Here is a 19,434-nt window from a genome sequence, read left to right on the forward strand (position 1 = left end):
AAGGATTGAAAACTCTATTCAAAGATGAGGAGAGAATGTGGCCCAACGGCTAGGGCGGTAGACTGAAGAACTGGGTTTGAGTCTTGGAAGGGACGCTCAATATTCTGTGATTCTGCGAAAATCACGTAATCTCCCGGTGCCTAAGAAAAATGAATGGGTCCATCTGTAACATAACTGGTGCTCATGTAAAGCGCTCCGATACCTTTGGGTCTAGTTCGCGCTCTAAAAAACTCTGCAAAAAAAAAAAAAGATGGATGCCAAGGATGTACTTGCATCAGTCAACAGCAGAGCAAAATTACAGTTGTTGTTACAACCTCAATGAAAATTCTAAAAATACCTGAAACACAGCTTTTGCCCATTCTGTGGTAATAACGGTACAGTAATGGCTAAGAAAGTACTGTTTTGTCAACACAAATATTAAGGCTAATATGAGGTTCACTGCTTTTTTTTCCGGTTTTCTTTAAAAAAAGAAAGACCAAAATAACTTTCCATGTAAACATTAGCTCTGTGAACAAAGTTTATTCATGGCATACCTTTGTATCTTGTTTATTGCCCTATGCAGCAATAATTGACTATTCAGTGTAGGAGCAATACTTACTGGAATGTGCACCAGCTATGACGTCCTCCTGGCAAAATTCCCCCTCATCACTGTCATTAACCACAGAGTAGCCATCGCTCCATTCTGCAAAGAAAGCATGGATGATAATTGTGTTTTAATGGGATGGAGTGGTACATGTTATGAGTACTGCATCATCATGCAAAAAAGTAATACTCAAGAGGAAATAATTGAAGATTAATCACCTCTGACATTCCAGGAGTATCAAATGGCTACAACTAAAATTTTAAAGGTGCATGAGTCGTATCCACAAATTCAAAAAGAGCAGATGATGGACGAAATGCTTAACAATGCAAACATTCACCCCCAGTCAGATCTGAGTTTAATTCATCGTTTATTTTGCTGCTCAGCGTGCCACTCCAGTTTGAACCCAGCCATACGCACATCAATCTTGATCAAGCTCCTCATGGGAACAGTCCAGTCCGAACTGCTGGGCCAGGGCCTCCCTGGACTGGAAAAAAGCATCCTGGGACCGGTTTCAGGGTATCACCCTTCATCAGCCAGGCTAGCTTGAACCCAGTGGCATAGCGTGCATGGGACCCACGTCTGGGCATATTCTTCCCACTTAGGTCGACAAAAGCAAAAAGAACAGATGATGGATTGAATGCTGAATAATGCAAACAATAATCCCTGTCATAGATCTGGGTTTTTTTATCCATCCTTTTTTACGCTCAACACGCCACCCCAGTTTGGACCCAGTCATATGCAAATCAGTTTTGACCGTGCTCCTCATGGCAACAGTCCAGCCCGAACCGCCAGGCCACAAGCTCAGTCAGAATTTGTTCATCTTTTCATAAGTCACATACATTTAATGACAATTACATATAGGGGTTTCAGTGGAAGATAACAAGTCAGCTTTACTTTATATTTTTTAGGATCATTTTTATCATTATAAGTTAGCTCCGAAAGCAAACATTTGCATTGTCCAGTTGAAGATTAGTATCAAACTGGACCACATTTTACAACAGAAAGAAAGTTTGGTTTTCATAACCAACAAAACTAACTGCATTGTTAAAAACAGGAGTTTCATTAAGATTAATTGAAAGTGATTTGAATATTCATATATTTAAAAAATGTAAATCTATCACAGTTCTTCTGTTTTTATCTTTATGGGCAAACAACTAATTCAAAGTTCAACAGTTCCAATATTCATATCAACCCTATTTGTTTACAAATAATATTGTACGTGATAATGTAGTATCGTGTTTTCAGTCGTTATTATATACGGTAGCTAGGTAAAGGAAGGTGTTTTCTTTTACTTTTACTGAATGTAGTGTATTTTGGTGAATAGGCATGAAAAACACAAGGCTTAGAAGAGTCTGAATGTTTCCCTCAAAATGTGTTTTTTGCAGGAACTCCTAACATCTAGATGTTTGGGGGGTGATGAATAGGCGACCAGGGAGAGTGGATCCATGACTGACATGGAGTAAATGTGATGTCGGACAAGGGAAGAAACGTAGTGTAGTCATCCATTTCTACTGAGCCAGCATTGCCGGAATCAACAATTCCTCGTCACAAGGAAATATGAAGAACTCTATAACAACATATTAACATGAGAAGCTAAATGAAAACCAAGTCAGAAACCCAACACTAGGATGCAGCTCAGAACTATTGTACATAGTATTGTATAATCAGCCTTCAATCACTTTTGGCCATCAGTAGATATGCTCATTGGCTTGAAGAGGAACATATAGTGGCACTGATATGATCATACTTTGCAGCACTCTCCCGATAGTTGAAATACCGCACCAAACACAAAAATAACGTCCTCAAAATGCCAATCGCATGCTTGCAGATCTTCCACAATCTAATATATCCCAATAGAAGACAAAGCCTTAAATAAATAAGTGTTGAAGCAAACAATGAAAGAGGCATGCCATTCTTTGGAGTCTTACCAGCCTTTTCCAGGGACCTGAAAAAGATCATCCGTAGTTTGTTAATTCATTGCTATCCACTACCTTCCTAGTTAATTGCCTGCTAGACAATTGCACTATCGCCAATCTGCTTTGCATTCTCGCCCAGGTGCCTAAAGGGAAAGTTAGAAGAGCAAAAAGCGACTCATGTTTTTCGTTTCATGCCCACGCGCTTCAGGTTAGTTACTATCATGAGCTGGCACGCACAACCCCTGCACACAATTTCCACCTCTACACAAAAATACACCAACCACATGCAAAACACCAGTATCTCCAGCTCTAGAAATCTCATTAGTATCCTACTCTTTGCCCATGTGCGCAACTGCTACAATATCCCATGCATATTAACAAATATGCGGTTGATAGACCATATTTATGTACAGTCTAGATGCAATCTTCATCAGAGATGCCTCACACCAAAAGCAACAGTCTAAATGTCCTCAACATCATTGACTAAATATACAGCACACCAAAACTAGAAACCAACACGAGGTAGCAGTCATCCGGACATTTTGAGAACACAAAACAAACAACGTCAAATCACTCATAGATTTACAGTCTATACCTATAGGTGGTGGCTCTTGGTAAATATGTTGGTCAATACCCACAGAACTTTGTAAAAGGATAAATACGGATTCCCTTTGTACTGCTACCGACAATTTATCTCGGTCAGCTGATATGTGTATGAAATGGGACACATTTGTGGTCTCCAACCTTTTCTGTATTGCGAGCTACTCATGTTCAATGAAATGCATTGAGAGCTAATATTATTAGTGTTGTATAGTCTCAATGTTCTTATATGTATATTAATTCAACCAAGCAAAAGCTTTCTAATTTAATAGGCTGGGCTGCACACAGGTGAGCTGGAAAACGACAGTAGCTCACGAGCTAACGATCAGACAAATACAAAAAATAAATACGTCTTTTGGAAGATTTTCAACCAATATCTGATAAACATAAACTTAAAATAGAATGCACTCCGCACAGATTTACGGGATGCAAGAGGCCTAATGTTAACAGCCCAGAATTCAGGAAAATGCAAGTCGAGGATTAAAGAAAAATGTTGCAATTGGATGTCTGAGATATAGGGAGAAAACAGAATATGTTTCCAGTTATAATTCACGGATTTATAAAGGCTCCAATCAGCTAATTTTGCAGACATATTGTTTCCCCTTTAACCCCTTCGATGCGCTTGACAAGTTCAGCTCGTCATGGGCGTTACCTGCGCTGCGCGTGTGACGAGCTGACCTTGTCACGTAACGCAGGATTTTCAAAATCGCAGCACGCAGCGGGAAAACCGCTAGCGCGCATGCAGTTAATGGCTGGGGTACCAATTATGATATCTTGATTCTATGTCCGTATCGCAAAGAATGTGTGGGGTTGCCGGAGTCAACTTAAGCTGGCTGCATAACACAGGGCTCTGATTCTCTGATATACTGTCCTCTAGCCTGGGATTTTTCTTGGGACAGCAGATGCTGTGCAGTGGAGAGTCCTGAAGTACAGGAAGAGAGCAGTGAGCTATGCTTGACTTGTGGTTGCTGGAGTGAGGGCCTGTGAGTGGGCAGTGACTGGGCAGATTAAAAAAAAGGGGCCAATAGTGAATCTGAGGCTCCATTTCCTAGGATGAACCTCTCTCCCTAATGAATGCTGGCGGCAGCAGGCTTGCGTTACTAGGCAATGAAACTAACATAGGGAAATGTGGTGACCCCTGGCATCGCCTGTAGTAGGCGGCAAACATATTGTGTGCTGACTACTGAGAAGGAAGCGATTGCTGGCTGCAGGTCGGCTATGCCCGTGAGTCAGTGAGTGTCAGGATTATTGAGTCCATGGAGTTCAAGGCTACTTGCCTACCCTGCGAAGAATTATGGCAGAAGGTTTAAGGGGAGCCCCCCTGGGGGGGGGGGGATATAGCGGAGGCCCTCTATGCATCACACTTTTCTCTGCGTGCCCACATCCTCCTCCTGGTGATGGCCTAAATATGAGGTTCCATGAGGATCCACACTAAACCCTAAGACCAAGCCCTTATTTTGACATTTGCTTATACCTTCTAAACTTTTGGTCCACAAAAGATATACTGGCCAAATTTGCATGATTTTATCATATGTTAGGGATTCGAAAGGTGCATGGTGTTTGTGGTTTTCCCTGATGGAACCCGAGAAAATAACTAAAAAGTGGCAATTATTAAACAGAAAAAAGTGCTGCGAAAAAGTATTTTATTGGCATCAACGTAAGGTTTGTTAGCTAAGACGACCCTCTTCCCAAATTTCAAACACAGGCAGATTTGTAAAACGAAAACAATTGCTCTTGCAACCATTTTTGCAATTTTCTAAGTTATACTCGGCTTTCTCTGTTCTTGTGGGTTTCTATACACTTGCAGTTTGCAGGGGAAAGGTTGTGTGACTTATATGAGAACCTGGAAAGGTATACGAAATTCTGAATTCAGCAAGCGGGCGTTTCTGTAGATCACTTATGATTTTCCCTAAGAAACTAATAACTGAAATAAAAAATGATGAAAGCAAGGCTGGAAAATGGAAATATATGTCAATGCAATACCCAAGGCCATCAACGGAGCAGTGGCTTATACATTTTTTTCATTTTGTTGGCATACATCCATTAAGAAGATAAATTCTAATGAATAAAAAATGGATGTGAATTAATCACTGAATTAAGGATGCTGAAAGTAAGGCAGGAAAAATCAAAATATACAGCAATGCATTACCCACAGCCATCAACAGAGCTGTGGCTTATAATAATTTTTCATTTTGTTTCCATGCAGCCATTCAATAAAAAACAGGGGTGAGGGAAAGCAATGCATTCTGAAATGTGTCCAAGAACCCGAGTTTAGGAATAGCAGTTATTCACACAACTTGTTATAATTTTCTGCGTTTCCACATTTGTCCTGATGAAAACCGTACCTCAATTGTGAGTTGGCCTACTGCACAGGCCAGAAAAAGCCCACAAAACACACAATGATACAAATAAGATTTGTGATGTGAATTTCATTGATTTTTGGGAAGGGAATAGCTGCAAATAGCAGTATTTGGGCCTGTGTGTGTTTAGCACCCGAATGCAACTACCAATTTCAGACATATTTTAAGATAGACACATGGGAACTGCATGTAGGGGAATCCCACTAACTTTTTCTTATCAGAATGCGCTGCAAACTTCAAACTGGCTACAATCACATAAAATCGGTACAGCACTTTTGTGGATGGGCCTTTCAAGATTTTCCACTGAATTTTAATCTTTCTCAGATTGTGAGTGGCTGTGGTAGTTAAGCACACGGTCAGCTGGCGCACAGGCTAATCTGCCAACCCTAGACTGTTCTGGAAACTAGACACCTGGAGGAGTCCAGGGTAGTGTGGATTGTGTTGATTCGAAAACCTTTTCTTAAACAGAATGCCCGAAAAATTTTAACATTAGCTGAAAAGTTATGAATGAGTGAAGAAAAGTTCATGAATCAGCACAGATCGACAAAAGTATCACCACTGAGGCTCCCCACATCAGTTGTGAATAAAAAAGTATTCCACTTATGTTGGCGGGCCTTTTGTGGTGGAAGAGGTGTGGCGCAGCGTCCAGGGTGCCTGACTCCGGGATTCGCGGTTCGATCCCCGGCACCGGCGGCTGGATAGCCCAGCACCATGTGACTCTGGGCAATAGCTGGCTTAATCTTCCCGACGGCCCTCAGTACAGGGACCCATTTTCGGAGGTAGATGTGTGCTTTACAAATGCTGGTATTTCATTTCGTCGACCACAAGAAAGGCTCCAAAATACATCACGAAAATATCAAGATTTTTCAACTGAATTCCAATCATTCTCAGATGCAGGTAGGTGAGGTATTTGGGCCTGGGATTGGCCAGCCCCCAGAGAAAACTAAGACCCGTGAAAACTGAACACCACAATCTTCAGTTATAAATTTTTTATAATTCTGGTAGCTACTCGGGCTTTTTTGTCCCTTTGATGAGGCGCATTTTGAGAATAAATACAAACTCCCGTATCTGAGGGGTAGGGAGCCCAGAAATAGTGTTAATGACTGTGTGTGTGTGTGGGAGGGGGGGGGAGCGGGGGGTGCAGTCCCACCCTATGATGAGCCCTACCCAATGACTAGAGGGGCTGGACACCCACCCCATTCATTAGTTTTGGTTTTGTGTCTAGTGGTCCCTTTCCGCCCCTGTGGAGGGCCAGATGATGGCATACCCAGAAATGTCCTGTCTGGGAGGCACAAAATACTGGTTTGGAAGGATTTGGAGACATGACCCTGTGCCACAAAAAGCCCATTACACTTTTGCGTTTTTCTTTTAGCATTTCTGGTGTCTAGTGGTGCTTTCCGCCCACTGCAGGGAGTAGTTTTGGCCCAAATCCTCAACCTTCCTCCTCAAAGGGACAGGACAGACTGTTAGTGCTGGAGGGATGTAAATGCCTGCACTACTTTGCAAACAGAGGCCGGAGGCAAGGAGAAAAGGGGACACTAATGTAAAGAAGCAAAAACAGAAGGGGTACAGCAGCCACCACCCACCCCCATAACAAGGGGCCTAAATAAAAAAAGGGGGTGTGGGACAGAGTTCAAAGGTCTGGCTTCATAACTTGGTTCCTATCACTATTTCTTACTGTGGTCTAGTTGCCCCGTCCGGCCCTCCTTAAATGACTGTTGCACTGCAGACACACCTCTGGCATGCTAAAGGCGCGCCTAAGGCAAGCCTGTCTGGACTCGTCCGCATCCCTCCGGGCCTAGGGATACTGACCCTGTCTTATCAGATAAGGTATTTTACTCATCTGCTCAATTATTAGCCCTCCACCCTCACTAGCTCAACCTTATTTGCACTCCATTGACCCCAGTTTCATGTTTGATTCTGCAACCGCTGTGATTAGGCTAGTCAGTCTAGATCGCTGAGCCTGTAACCAGGCGAGGTCGCCCCCACACACCCCTGCTACTGCCTCCATCAGCTGTGCCCTTTGCTGCCTTCGTTTTATGCGCTCGTTTTTTTGTTCTCTCTGCCTTTTGCTGCCTTCGTTTTTGTTTACTCGTTTCTGTATTCTCTTTGCCCTTTGCTCCCTTCGTTTTTGTCTACTCGTTCTTGTATTTACCCTGCCCTTTGCTGCCTTTGTTTTTGCTTACTCGTTTCTGTATTCTCTTTGCCCTTTGCTGCCTTCGTTTTATCAACTCGCTTTTCTTTGCGTTTTCTTCCACGGGGCGATCCAGCCGCCGCTGAGCCGCCTTCTGCCCTCCTTTCCCGCCGCTGCCTCCCTGCGGCCCGCCCCCCCTGCCCATTCGCCGCCCTGCTCCGGCCACCCAGCTGCTCCTCCCTCCCGGCTCCTTCTTATGACGCCCATGCATACGCGCAGCGTTGACACGCAGCGGGCGCGCCGATTGTGCGCCGAAGGCAAGCCCGTCTGCGCCCGTCCGCGCCCAGCGCCAGGACCCCTGGCCCTCGCCGTTGCAAGACGACCCAACAGACCTACAACGCCGCCACCCTCAATGCCGGCCGGAACCCCGCCTGCTGCCGAGCGACCCCGAAACGCACCCACGGACCCTTCACCTGCAAGAGCTGCAAGTTCACCTGTCTCCGGACCTGCACCGCTCCCGCCAAGCCAAACACCAGCAACAACCACCTGAAGTGCATCCTGCTCAACACCCGCTCCGTCCACAGACACGCCGTGGAACTCTGGAACCTCCTCGACACAACATCAACAGATATCGCCTTCCTCACGGAAACCTGGATGAACGTCTCCTCAGCCCCCGACATTGCCATCGCCATCCCGGACGGGTACAAGATCATCAGGAGGGACCGCACCAACCAGACCGGAGGAGGCATCGCCATCGTCCACAAGAACACCATCCACATCACGACCGACGCCAACGACACCCTCGCCACCGCGGAACACCTCCACTTCCAGATACACACCGACCCTAAGATGACCCTCAGAGGCACCCTCGTATACAGACCCCCGGGACCACGCACACAATTCAGCAAAGACATCGCCGACTTCATCAGCCCGCACGCCCTCCCCTCCGCCGACTACATCCTCATAGGGGACCTCAACTTCCACCTGGAGAACAACAAGGACCGCAACACCGCCGCTCTGCTGGAAAACCTCGCCAACCTCGCACTCAAGCAACTGGTCAACACCCCCACCCACTACGCCGGCCACACGCTTGATCCCGTCTTCTCTTCCAGCAAGTACATCACCTTCAGCCACGCCACCGGACTCCACTGGACCGACCACAGTTGCGTCCACTTCAGCTTCAAAAGAACCACGACCCACCACCACCCGCAACAGGTACCGCACAGGAGTTGGAGCAAGATCACCGCCGACCAGCTCACCACCTCCCTCAGCCAGAGCCCACCCGCCAGCACAACGGACCCCAACGAAGCAACCCGCAACTTCACGCAGTGGCTGACCGCCTGCGCCAACGACCTCGCTCCACTGAAGAACCCTCCCAGCAGGCCCAGAAGCAAGAAGGCCTCCTGGTTCACCGACGAACCCAAGGACTCCAAGAAGAACTGCCGCACCCTCGAGAAAGCCTGGCTCCTCGACCAGACCACAGACAACATGACCGCCCTCAAACAAGCCACCCGAAAGCACCACCAGCTTATCCACACCACCAAGAAGAAATCACTAAAGGATCGACTGGACAACAACGCCCACGACAGCAAGGAACTCTTCAGCATCGTCAAGGAGTTCTCCAACCCCAGCACCGGCAACAACGACATCGCTCCTTCACAAGATCTCTGCGACTCTCTCGCCTCATTCTTCCACCGCAAGATCCCCGACATCCACAACAGCTTCGGCGCACCACCCACGCACCCAACCGTCGAACCAACGCCCCCCCCCCCACCACCCCCCGCACCTGGACCACAATGACCACCGAAGACACCGCCCGCACGATGAACACCATCCACTCCGGATCTCCGACCGACCCGTGCCCCCACCACGTCTTCAACAAAGTCGACTCCACCATCGCACCCCAACTCCGGAACATCATCAACACCTTCTTCAACACCGCCACCTTCCCGGAGAGCTGGAAGCATGCCGAGCTCAGCGCCCTACTGAAGAAACCAACAGCGGACCCCACTGACCTCAAGAACTTCCGCCCCATCTCGCTCCTCCCTTTCCCTGCTAAAGTCATTGAGAAGATCGTCAACAGACAGCTGGCCCCCTTCCTCGAGACGAACGGATCCCTCGACCCCTCGCAGTCCGGTTTCAGAGCCAACCACAGCACCGAGACCGCCATGATCGCAGCCACCGACGACATCCGAGCCTTGCTCAAGAACAGGGAAACAGCGGCACTCATCCTCCTGGGCCTCTCTGCAGCGTTCGACACTGTCTGCCACTGCACCCTAGTTCAACGCCTCAGCAACATCGGCATCCAAGAGAAGGCACTGGAGTGGATCATCTCGTTCCTCGCCGGAAGAACACAGGGAGTTCGCCTCCCACCGTTTCGATCTGAGGCCACCAAAGTCATCTGCGGCGTACCACAAGGATCATCACTCAGCCCCACCCTGTTCAACGTCTACATGAGACCTCTTGCAGCCATCGCACGCCAACACAACCTCAACATCATCTCCTACGCCGATGACACCCAGCTGATCCTCTCCCTCACGAGGGACCCCAACACCGCCAGAACCAGCCTACACGAAGGGATTAAAGACGTCGCCGAGTGGATGAAGACCAGCCGCCTGAAACTGAACTCAGACAAGACGGAAGTCCTCATCCTGGGACCATCGCCCTCCGCCTGGGACGACTCCTGGTGGCCCCCCGCCCTGGGCACCGCTCCCAAGCCAACAGACCACGCACGCAACCTGGGCTTCATCCTGGACTTCTCCCTCTCGATGACCAGACAAGTCAACGCCGTCTCCTCATCCTGCTTTCACACCCTACGCATGCTCCGCAAGATCTTCCGATGGATCCCGACCGAAACCAGGAAGACGGTCACCCAGGCACTCGTCACCAGCCGACTGGTCTATGGAAACACCCTCTACGCCGGAACCACAGCCAAGCTGCAGAGAAGACTCCAACGCATCCAGAACGCCTCGGCCCGACTCATCCTGGACATCCCCCCTACACTGCCACATCTCCGGCCACCTGAGGGACCTGCACTGGCTCCCCGTCAACAAGAGGATCACGTTCAGGCTCCTCACCCACGCACACAAGTCTCTCCACGACCTGGGCCCCAAGTACCTCAACGACCGCCTGACCTTCTACACTCCCACCCGCCAGCTACGATCGACCAACCACGCCCTCGCCGCCGTTCCACGCATCCGAAGAGCCACCGCCGGAGGCAGATCCTTCTCCTACATGGCGGCCAAAACATGGAACTCCCTCCCCATCCACCTTCGACTGACCCAGGACAATCTCGCCTTCAGGAGACAACTCAAGACCTGGCTGTTCGAGCAGTAGCAGACCCCTTCCCCCAAGCGCCTTGAGACCCTGCCGGGTAAGTAGCGAGCTATACAAATGCTAGGATTGATTGATTGATAGACCGAGTAAGACTCGCATCCCCTCTCCTCCACCTCTCACCTTATATTTCGGCCTGGTGAACTGCTGCGCTTTGGCTGCTCACAAGCTTGACCTCTTTTGTCTTATAACTGACTCTGGGCTGGATGTATTATTTCTTACTGAGACATGGCTAACTGAGGACTCTGGGTTCTGAAAGTCTGCTCTTCTCGTTAACTCTCTGTCCTACCTTTACATTTTCAGGCATACCTGAGAATAGCCTGGAGATATAATTATACAATCAAAGTAGAAGGGGTCCATAAACATGACAATCCACACCGTAAGAGGCCCAGTAAAAACCTCTACTATGGCTGCTGTGTCAAGAGCTTAAGACTAGAGCTTTTGTACTACCTGAGAATTAAAAGATGGTAAATGTGGAATTATGAATATGAAGAGATATACATTTTGATTAATTACAGGTGAGAGCTGCATGGATTAAAGTTCCTAGATTTCTCACCATCTTAGCAGGTTGTGAAAATGTACCAAGAGGGGACGGCAAGAGGAAATACTGCATTTTAATGTATTTAGCATAAGACCCAACACTCCAGTTATTGTGTAAAACTTTGCATCTATGATGATGATACCATAAATAAATAGTCAATAATTTTTTAGGTCGAGCTCATAGCGGCAGTGCATGCGCTGCTTGCTCTGCGAGGAATGCAGTAATGGAGTATGCAGTGGAAGCTCCGCCCACTCTCCACTCTTGTTTTTTTAATTGGCTCCTGCCATTGTCTTTCGTAAATGCTGCCTTCTGATTGATTATGAGGCTTGTTAGTCCCTCCTTATTATGGTCATGTTGTCCTTTGTACGCTCCCATGGCTACTGGCCCCTTTACTTCGAGTGTTACACGGTAGGGTACGTGTTATTTAGACTGTAAGCACTACTTTGCTCTGAGAGCTATCTCTATGTGTAAGAATTTGTCTTGCAGGAATAGTTTGCCAGCATGCTTTTAATTTGATTTCTGTACTTTTACAGTCTTTTGTTTTCGTTTAATTTATAATACGGCGTCTATTTATATAACGTGTCCCACATAGCCCTGTGCCGTCTTTCCCCACCCCCTCACACAACACTGGTTGCCCGCCCCACCACTCCGAGATCGCTGCTTTTTAATGTAAACTTGTACAATTAAAAACTGTGGGCACAGGGGTGATTAAGGGATTTGACCAGATTCACAAGATAGTGAGCGACGCTGAGGCTTGAACAGTGATCTCCTGGTCCAGAGGCGGCAGCTCTGATGCAGCCGCTAATTGGAGGAGGGGGCGGGGTAGAGCTGTGGCCGCTTTGGCGCTTGACTTAACTGGTGACCTGACTTTTTTGGACAAATGCACACAAGTGTGATTCGCAGGTCATAGTTTGTAATCGCAAAAAGCTTATACTCCACCTGTCATCCTTATAATGCCAATGATATTACTATCTCAACTGTACTTCCATACCAGACTATGTTGATCTTAACCCCTGCACCAATGAAAAACATTGGACAAAGCCTCCCGGAGCTAGGAATATGCTGCTTCCACGCAGAGGGCCAAATGTTCTAGCGCGGTGAAGCAAAAACCCCTATACCAGGTAATGTTGGCCCCCTCCCACACCAATGCCAGTAGAGTTCCCAGCATTAAAATGTTCTGATATTCATTACCAGGTAGTAAGCCCTGCTTTTTACAACCGAGTCGTCAACATACATTAATGTTTCACTAAACAAATTAAGTGTCTTCTGTCGAGTTAAACATTATGCTATGCTTGTCAGATGACAGCGTTTTGTTTGTGGATTACATAAAGCAATTGTGCGCATATATGCGTACTTCTTAATCCTCACACCGAGTGCCCTTGTATAAATGATCAGATTGTAATTATTGTCCAAGGACTTTTTAAATTTTGGAAAGAAATGACCTAGTGATTTTGTAAGTAATTACCATCACTGATAGCAATACAAAATTCTATTTTGAACTGAACACGAAAGCACACACTCTGTCGTTCCCCCTTGAGGAGAGATGTGCAGTCCTTTCTATGCCTGTTTCCTTGTTTACGTAGTTTGAATGGAACTCATTCATTGTGATTCACTCAACAGGCTTTCCGAGTTGACTGTTGTATACAGGGCGTGAAAAAGGCTAGAGATTTGCACACACCATGCTGAAGAGAAAATGGGGGAGTTTTGAATAGTGAACCAGTACAAGCGCGAGACTTCTTGACTGTCATCCATTGTAATAACCTTTTTGTAATTAAATAATTGGTTAACATTATTTAATTCACCTGTCATAGTCCCATTGACGATTATTACCGGTAATTCAATTTCCAGACAGTGGTGCTGGAACTGCGTTTGGGCGTTGGGGTCTCTGGTTATTGACTTGCTGTACTAAAGTTTTACGTGCTGTGAAAAAACGAAGGGCTGAAGAGTGCTATGAATGAGTTAAACCGAGCCTGGAGGGAAGTGGAGGTACAGTGGTACATATTGGAGCACATTCTGCAAATGTAATATGTAAGGTATGGTCATTTATAGAAAGCACGCCCTCCACAAGTACCTTTGTCTAACTAAAACACTAGAAATAACTTCACTGCAAACTCGGTTTCAATTGGGAAAGAGTAGGTCTTCGTTGCCTTTTACAAATGCAATTGTCTGTTTTAAAAACACATTAGGAAACCTTCTAAAACAAATATGATACTGCTATGAGCCTTTCACCTCCAGAAGAACAAGATGTCCCAGACTCCACTAGTGATGGATTTGGCCCCTAGGTGGTGTGTAATGACTAGGAATTAGCCCGAGGTGTCACAGCCTCAACTAGCCATGGGTTTGACTCCTAGGTGATGTGGAATGACTTTAGGAGTTGGCACAAGCTGTCCCACCTGCAACCTCTAGCTATGGATTGGAACCCTAGGTGGTGTGGAATGACTTTAGGAGTTAGCACCAGGTGTCCCAGCCTCCTGTAGCAATGGGTTTGACTCCTAGGTGGTGTGGAATGACTTTAGGAATTAGCAAACAGAAACACCTCGCCAGTTTGGCACATCTAAAAATGGGGTTGCTTGGCTCATTTAAGTGGTTGGTGATTACTGGGGATAGTAAAGGAATTTCCTCTCTGTTGTATGGGAAGAAATCGATCCCTCATCTTTTACAAAGTATGTGCATCCAAAAGTAGCGAGGTCTTTTGCTTTTGCAGCTACAGTTGTGGGAACAGTATTTGCATAATTCCATTGGTTAAGGGGAAACACCAGTGGAACATCTGTTGCAAGGAGAAGTAAAGATAATCAAAATTGATGTTATTGTGAATAAAAAACATAAACTAGCCTAATGTGCCAGGCACGTACTGCCTTCTGATAGTAGAACTAATGTCCAATGAATGTTGTACTTCATTGGAATACTATGTTTTAGTACTGTACTAAATAACCGTCTTCTTAGAATACCCGCCATGACCACACTAACACAGTATTTTTAGGTCGAGTCTGGGCAGCGCATACGCTGCTCTGCGAGGCATGCTGTATTAGAGTATAGACTTGAAGCCCCGCCCATTCTCCACCCATATCTGCCATTGGCTTGTGACAATGTCATTTGTAAATGCTGGCTTCTGATTTGTTAATTGGCTTGTTAGTCCGTCCTTAGTACCGCCTTGTCTTTATTTGTAACCTCCCATGAGGACTGACCCTTTTACTTCTGTTGTTAGACGGTTTGTCTTCTTTAGTCTGTAAGCACAATTTTCTTTAATGAGTTTCTCCTACTGCAGGCACAACATGCTTTCCTGCAACCTTCAGCGAGTCATGTGCGCTTTCACTTTCCAGGCAGCCTGGGCCAATGGCGGCCCCTTTTTTTTAAAATAAAATAGGTCTCGCATTTACAAGAGTTGAGCTATTGGTGTTGAAAATGACACAATGCCTTTTATTTATGTGTTAATTCTCATAACAGATAAATAAAAGGCATTGTCATTTACAATGTCAATAGCTTAGACTCACAAATGCGAGATCTATTTCATTAAAAATGCTTGTTTTATTGGGTATTAATTATACAGGTTTCTATAGCGCTGTCCATTGGATGGCTCTGGTTTCTTCTGTAAATTTTGCCAGCACAGCACAATGGAAGAAGAACCTGCAACACTGTGCATTGAGACACCACACTTCTGTTCTGCATGGCCTCTTCCACCCCCATTAAAAACACACACACCTAAGTACTTTATTGGAGAACAGTAGCAAATATCTACTTGGATCAGTGTGACCCAGGTGATTTTTTTAATAGCTTCCATCAACTCCTTTGTAGTTTGGTGGCAGACGCAAAAATAACAGTTGATGGACAGAATGCAGAACAATGTCATACATTCACCCCGGTACAGAGATCTGGGCTTAATCCATCGTTTTTTTCACTCCACACCACCCCAGTTCAGGCATGGCCATATGCAAATCAGCCTTGACCATGTGCCTCAATGGAACAGTCCAGCCCGAACTGCCACGCCATGTCTTCCCTGGACGGGAATCAAGCATCCTAGGACCGGTTTCTGGCTACCAGCCGTCTTCAGCCAGGATAGCTTGACTCCAGTGGTTTGGAGAGCACGGGACTCACGTCTGAGCATACCCATCCAACTCGGGGTGACAATTGCAAAAACAACCGTTGATGGACAGAATGCAAAACAATGTCATACATTCACCCCAGTACAGAGATCTGGGCCTAAATCGTACTTACAAAGCAAAAGCCGACTTGGACCGAGCTATTTCAGTCCTCAAAAATAAAACCCGGGCAGGTGCATTGAGCTAAAAGTAACCATACTAAAATGAATTGCTAACAAATTTGCAAAAATGTAAAGTGTATCCATGAACCTTGGAAGATTGATGCATTTAGATACCAGACTTTCGAAGACGTTACTTCTTTACTTCCAACAGTTTGCTTTGGAGGAATTGTCACAAAGATGTGTATATGGTACATAAAAGTTATCAGGTTAACTGGAGGAGACTCGAAGACTTGAAGATAATTTAGATTAACAATAAGCAACATAAATGGAGTATCAACAAGATGACTGGTCTGATGACTGAGGAACCAAGTTTAATAGTTCCTTTTAGCTGCATTGCATGGACCAATTTTCCTGGACTCAGAGCGGCATTGTGTGCTAAGCAAAACTCACAGTTCACCAAGGGAGAGCCATGAAAAATTATGTGACTAAATAAATGAGACCACAAAAGAAGCAACGTTGAAATCACATAGGCAGGCTCGAAGGCTCCACAACAAACAGCCTTTAGCAAAGAGTGCTGGAAGAAGGGTGGAGAATCAGCTTACTAGAAGAAAACCAGTATTGTAGCTGTGAATGGTAAGGAGACACCAACTAGCCAAATGACAAGTAACAGCACTTGTCCTGAACGTATTAAAATGTTTAGAGTTTATTAAAATACTTTATATCTCTATTTCTCCTTCAACTTTCCACATAAAATTACACATTTACAGATTTTAATTTATCCAAATTGTTTGCAACAGCACACCAGATGTACTTACCTTCCAGGTTATTAAGAATTTCCTCTTCTTCAGGAGCAATAATCAACCAGTTGATGGGAACAGAAAATACACTTTTGCCAGTCTGAAAAGAGAATTTTTGGAAACAATGTTTCAATGTTTAATAAATACACAAGCAAGTAAATGAAGTTAGTCAGTGTAACGTAAATCTTCACTCTCCCCACAAAATCAACCAACAAACTGGAAAAGCTACATTGGGAACTAAGATGCCATGGTTTAACTCTGTGCTGTGATGAAACCCAGATATTATTATTGGACTGTCTCAATTAATAGGAACCAGCAGTGACAAGGTCAATCTATTTTCTTTTGCCATAAGTGTGGTCAGGAAACGTTGGAAAATGACAGTTAGGGAGTTGCAAGTTCACCTGTAAATAAATGTAGCAATGTGCAAAGTAAACAATGTAGCAAAGCATAAAGCTCCCTTCTTTAAAAGGGGTACTCCATGTGGAATTCACTACCCGTCGAACTGAGGCTTGGGAGTAGCTACCTTAAATTCATCAAATCCCTGTTCAACATATCATTCAGATATCATTCTGATAATCCTTTATCCCCAGGAGCAGTGAACTGTTGGGTCATCCTCATCCTATTGCTCAGATGCCTACACCGGTCTCCCCTTTACATCCTCAACTTCTGTATGCCCCACGATTGTAAACAAGTGTTAACTCTTTAGTGGGACCAATATAAGACATTGGAACGGAAGACCTGTTTTGGACACATTACTATATACAGCAACTTGCATTCAACCATTTGCGATGAATTGATAAACAAAGAAACAGCTACTGAGAGGTTCCAACGTGCAAGATGACTAGCTTGTGAAAATAAGAAAAATATGCTGGTGAAGAGAATGTAATGGGCTATGATGCAATTCAGCAACAAAGGTCTTTGGAATGTACATTTATATGCAAACATTTAATCTTTTACATATTTAAAACCTTGTTCAGCTAAATTATTATCTTTTAAGCATATACAGAGTTCATTCAACTAGTTAACAAGATTGTTTTTCAGCACCACCTCTTCCACTTCCACTCTCCAGATTCAATTATATAGGTGCATTTTCTTCCAGGACTTCCAGAAAGCTGCATTACAGACGCCTACATCAGAAGTTTGATAGAATACCACCTTGGGCTTGTTGACTTTTGCATGGATGGCCACAGCTTGCTTGACAATTACATGTTGGCTTTTGGCTTATGTGTGGATCCAACATGATTGATATGCCCTGTTTTGCCATTTGAAGTCCTAATTCACCATTCCAAATCAAAGTCAGTTGGGAATTTTTACTGAAGAGTTCTATTAAGGTAGAATCATAATGCTCTTTTGAAACAGAACAAAGGGAGTACTTAGTGCATGAACCAGGCTAGTAGATATGCAAGGAAACTCGCAGGGGAAGTGCCTGGTTGACATGCAAATCCAATATCAGCATTGGAGTATATTTTGAACATATATAAAAAATTACAAACTATTCTTGCAAAAAATGATAGCGACTATCAAAAGTTGTCTTCCAGGTAACAAAACAAGAGTTGAATGAACAGAAAATCTCAGATGGACATCCCACAAGTTTCATTAAGACATTTATTTTCGAGGAAAGGACTGATAGCTTCATCTGTGCAAATATCCTCACACTTCCTAGAAGAGAGTCAACATAATAGATATAACCGATTCTAAATTAATGTAAAGAAAAGTGATCTTGTTTTGCCTTACAAATCTCCGACCACTGAGAAACACACAGTAAATATGGCAGTATTTTACGTTACAGTGTTAAAATCGTCTTGTGAAGATCACACTCTTTGCAGTATGTGATGTGCTGTAAGTCAGGTTAGGGGAATAAAGGTCATGGTGGTGAACAATCCATTTGTCCCCAGACAAATAGTGTTGCATAGGTTTCCAGAGGCACATGAACCTAAAATAGCTCAGTGGCTTGGTGTGCCATGCCTGTCTCGTTCATCTTTGGGCCCCCAGGAGCATGGTCCATCATGGCCTCCTAAACTTGCCTATCAAGTACGAGAAAAAGGGAATAAAATAAAAAGCAAAAAAATATGTATTCTCACACAAGCTAAACTACCATCCATGCAACCCTCTATTGCAATTTAAAGGCTAAGTCTTAGCACTTACATCCTGATTTTGAGTTAGGTGGAGCAAAATTGCAGAAAGGAATTTCTGGTAACTCATTCGCTGAATTATTCTGGGTGTGGGAGAGCCATATCCGATTATTGCAGCTGGTAATTCCAGCCAGAACAATGGCATGAGCCTTTAGCTACAGCAGCGGCCAAGCCTCATTTACATTTTTGAGCACTGGAAAAAACGTTCTTCAGGGCAATCCATAGTGCTTTCAGTTCATGCGCACTGACAATTAAGATTTTTCCCTGTGGATTCTGCCAGGCTCTAGCAAATATTAGATTTGCATGTGTGCTTCTGCCCACTAAGGATATTTGATTTGCATGTGTGGCTCTATCTGTAGGGAAGTGCCTGATGATATTAATGCTTAAGAATCATGTTCTCCAAAGGCCATCCTGCTCAAGGAATCATCTCACTTCATTCACCACCACTCCAGGGCTTTCTTCATCTGCAGCGTAATTGTCAGAGTATTCTCTGAAGTCATGGGGACTAAATCCATTGGGATGTAACGGTTCCTAGAATACTGTGCTTTGTAGCCTGGAAAAGGCATGATATGGTTGTATGAAGGCATGCACTTAGAACTTCTCTACCATCATCAATTGCTTCTAATCAAGTCCTTGGTCTCCCGTAAAAAAAAAAACTTTTTTCTCACAAATATGTCTGCATGCCAAAAAAGTTACTTAGCTTCAGTAAGAGTCTTTCTGGTGGATACTTCAACTACCTGCCGATTCCTCACCTTTTAAATAACCTAGGCATCAGAGGATACTGAAACTTTTCAACAGCTCTACATATCAGTAGGATGCGCTACCGAAAGAGGGAGCTGG

General features: G+C 44.9%; 1 protein-coding gene across 1 annotated transcript in view; it reads right to left on the bottom strand.

Annotated features, from left to right (window-relative positions):
• LOC147659219 (uncharacterized) overlaps window positions 1–19,434 on the bottom strand; it is a 231,440-nt gene that overhangs the window by 13,759 nt on the left and 198,247 nt on the right. The window contains exons 11-12 of the mRNA XM_086951880.1: window positions 16,481–16,562; window positions 599–682 (exon numbers count right to left, since the gene is read on the bottom strand). Coding sequence (XP_086808006.1) covers window positions 599–682; window positions 16,481–16,562 — 166 coding nt within the window. The remainder of the gene's footprint in view (window positions 1–598; window positions 683–16,480; window positions 16,563–19,434) is intronic.

Source organism: Lissotriton vulgaris, unplaced genomic scaffold, assembly GCF_964263255.1.
Source record: "Lissotriton vulgaris unplaced genomic scaffold, aLisVul1.2 SCAFFOLD_384, whole genome shotgun sequence".
Classification (NCBI taxonomy): Eukaryota; Metazoa; Chordata; class Amphibia; order Caudata; family Salamandridae; genus Lissotriton; species Lissotriton vulgaris.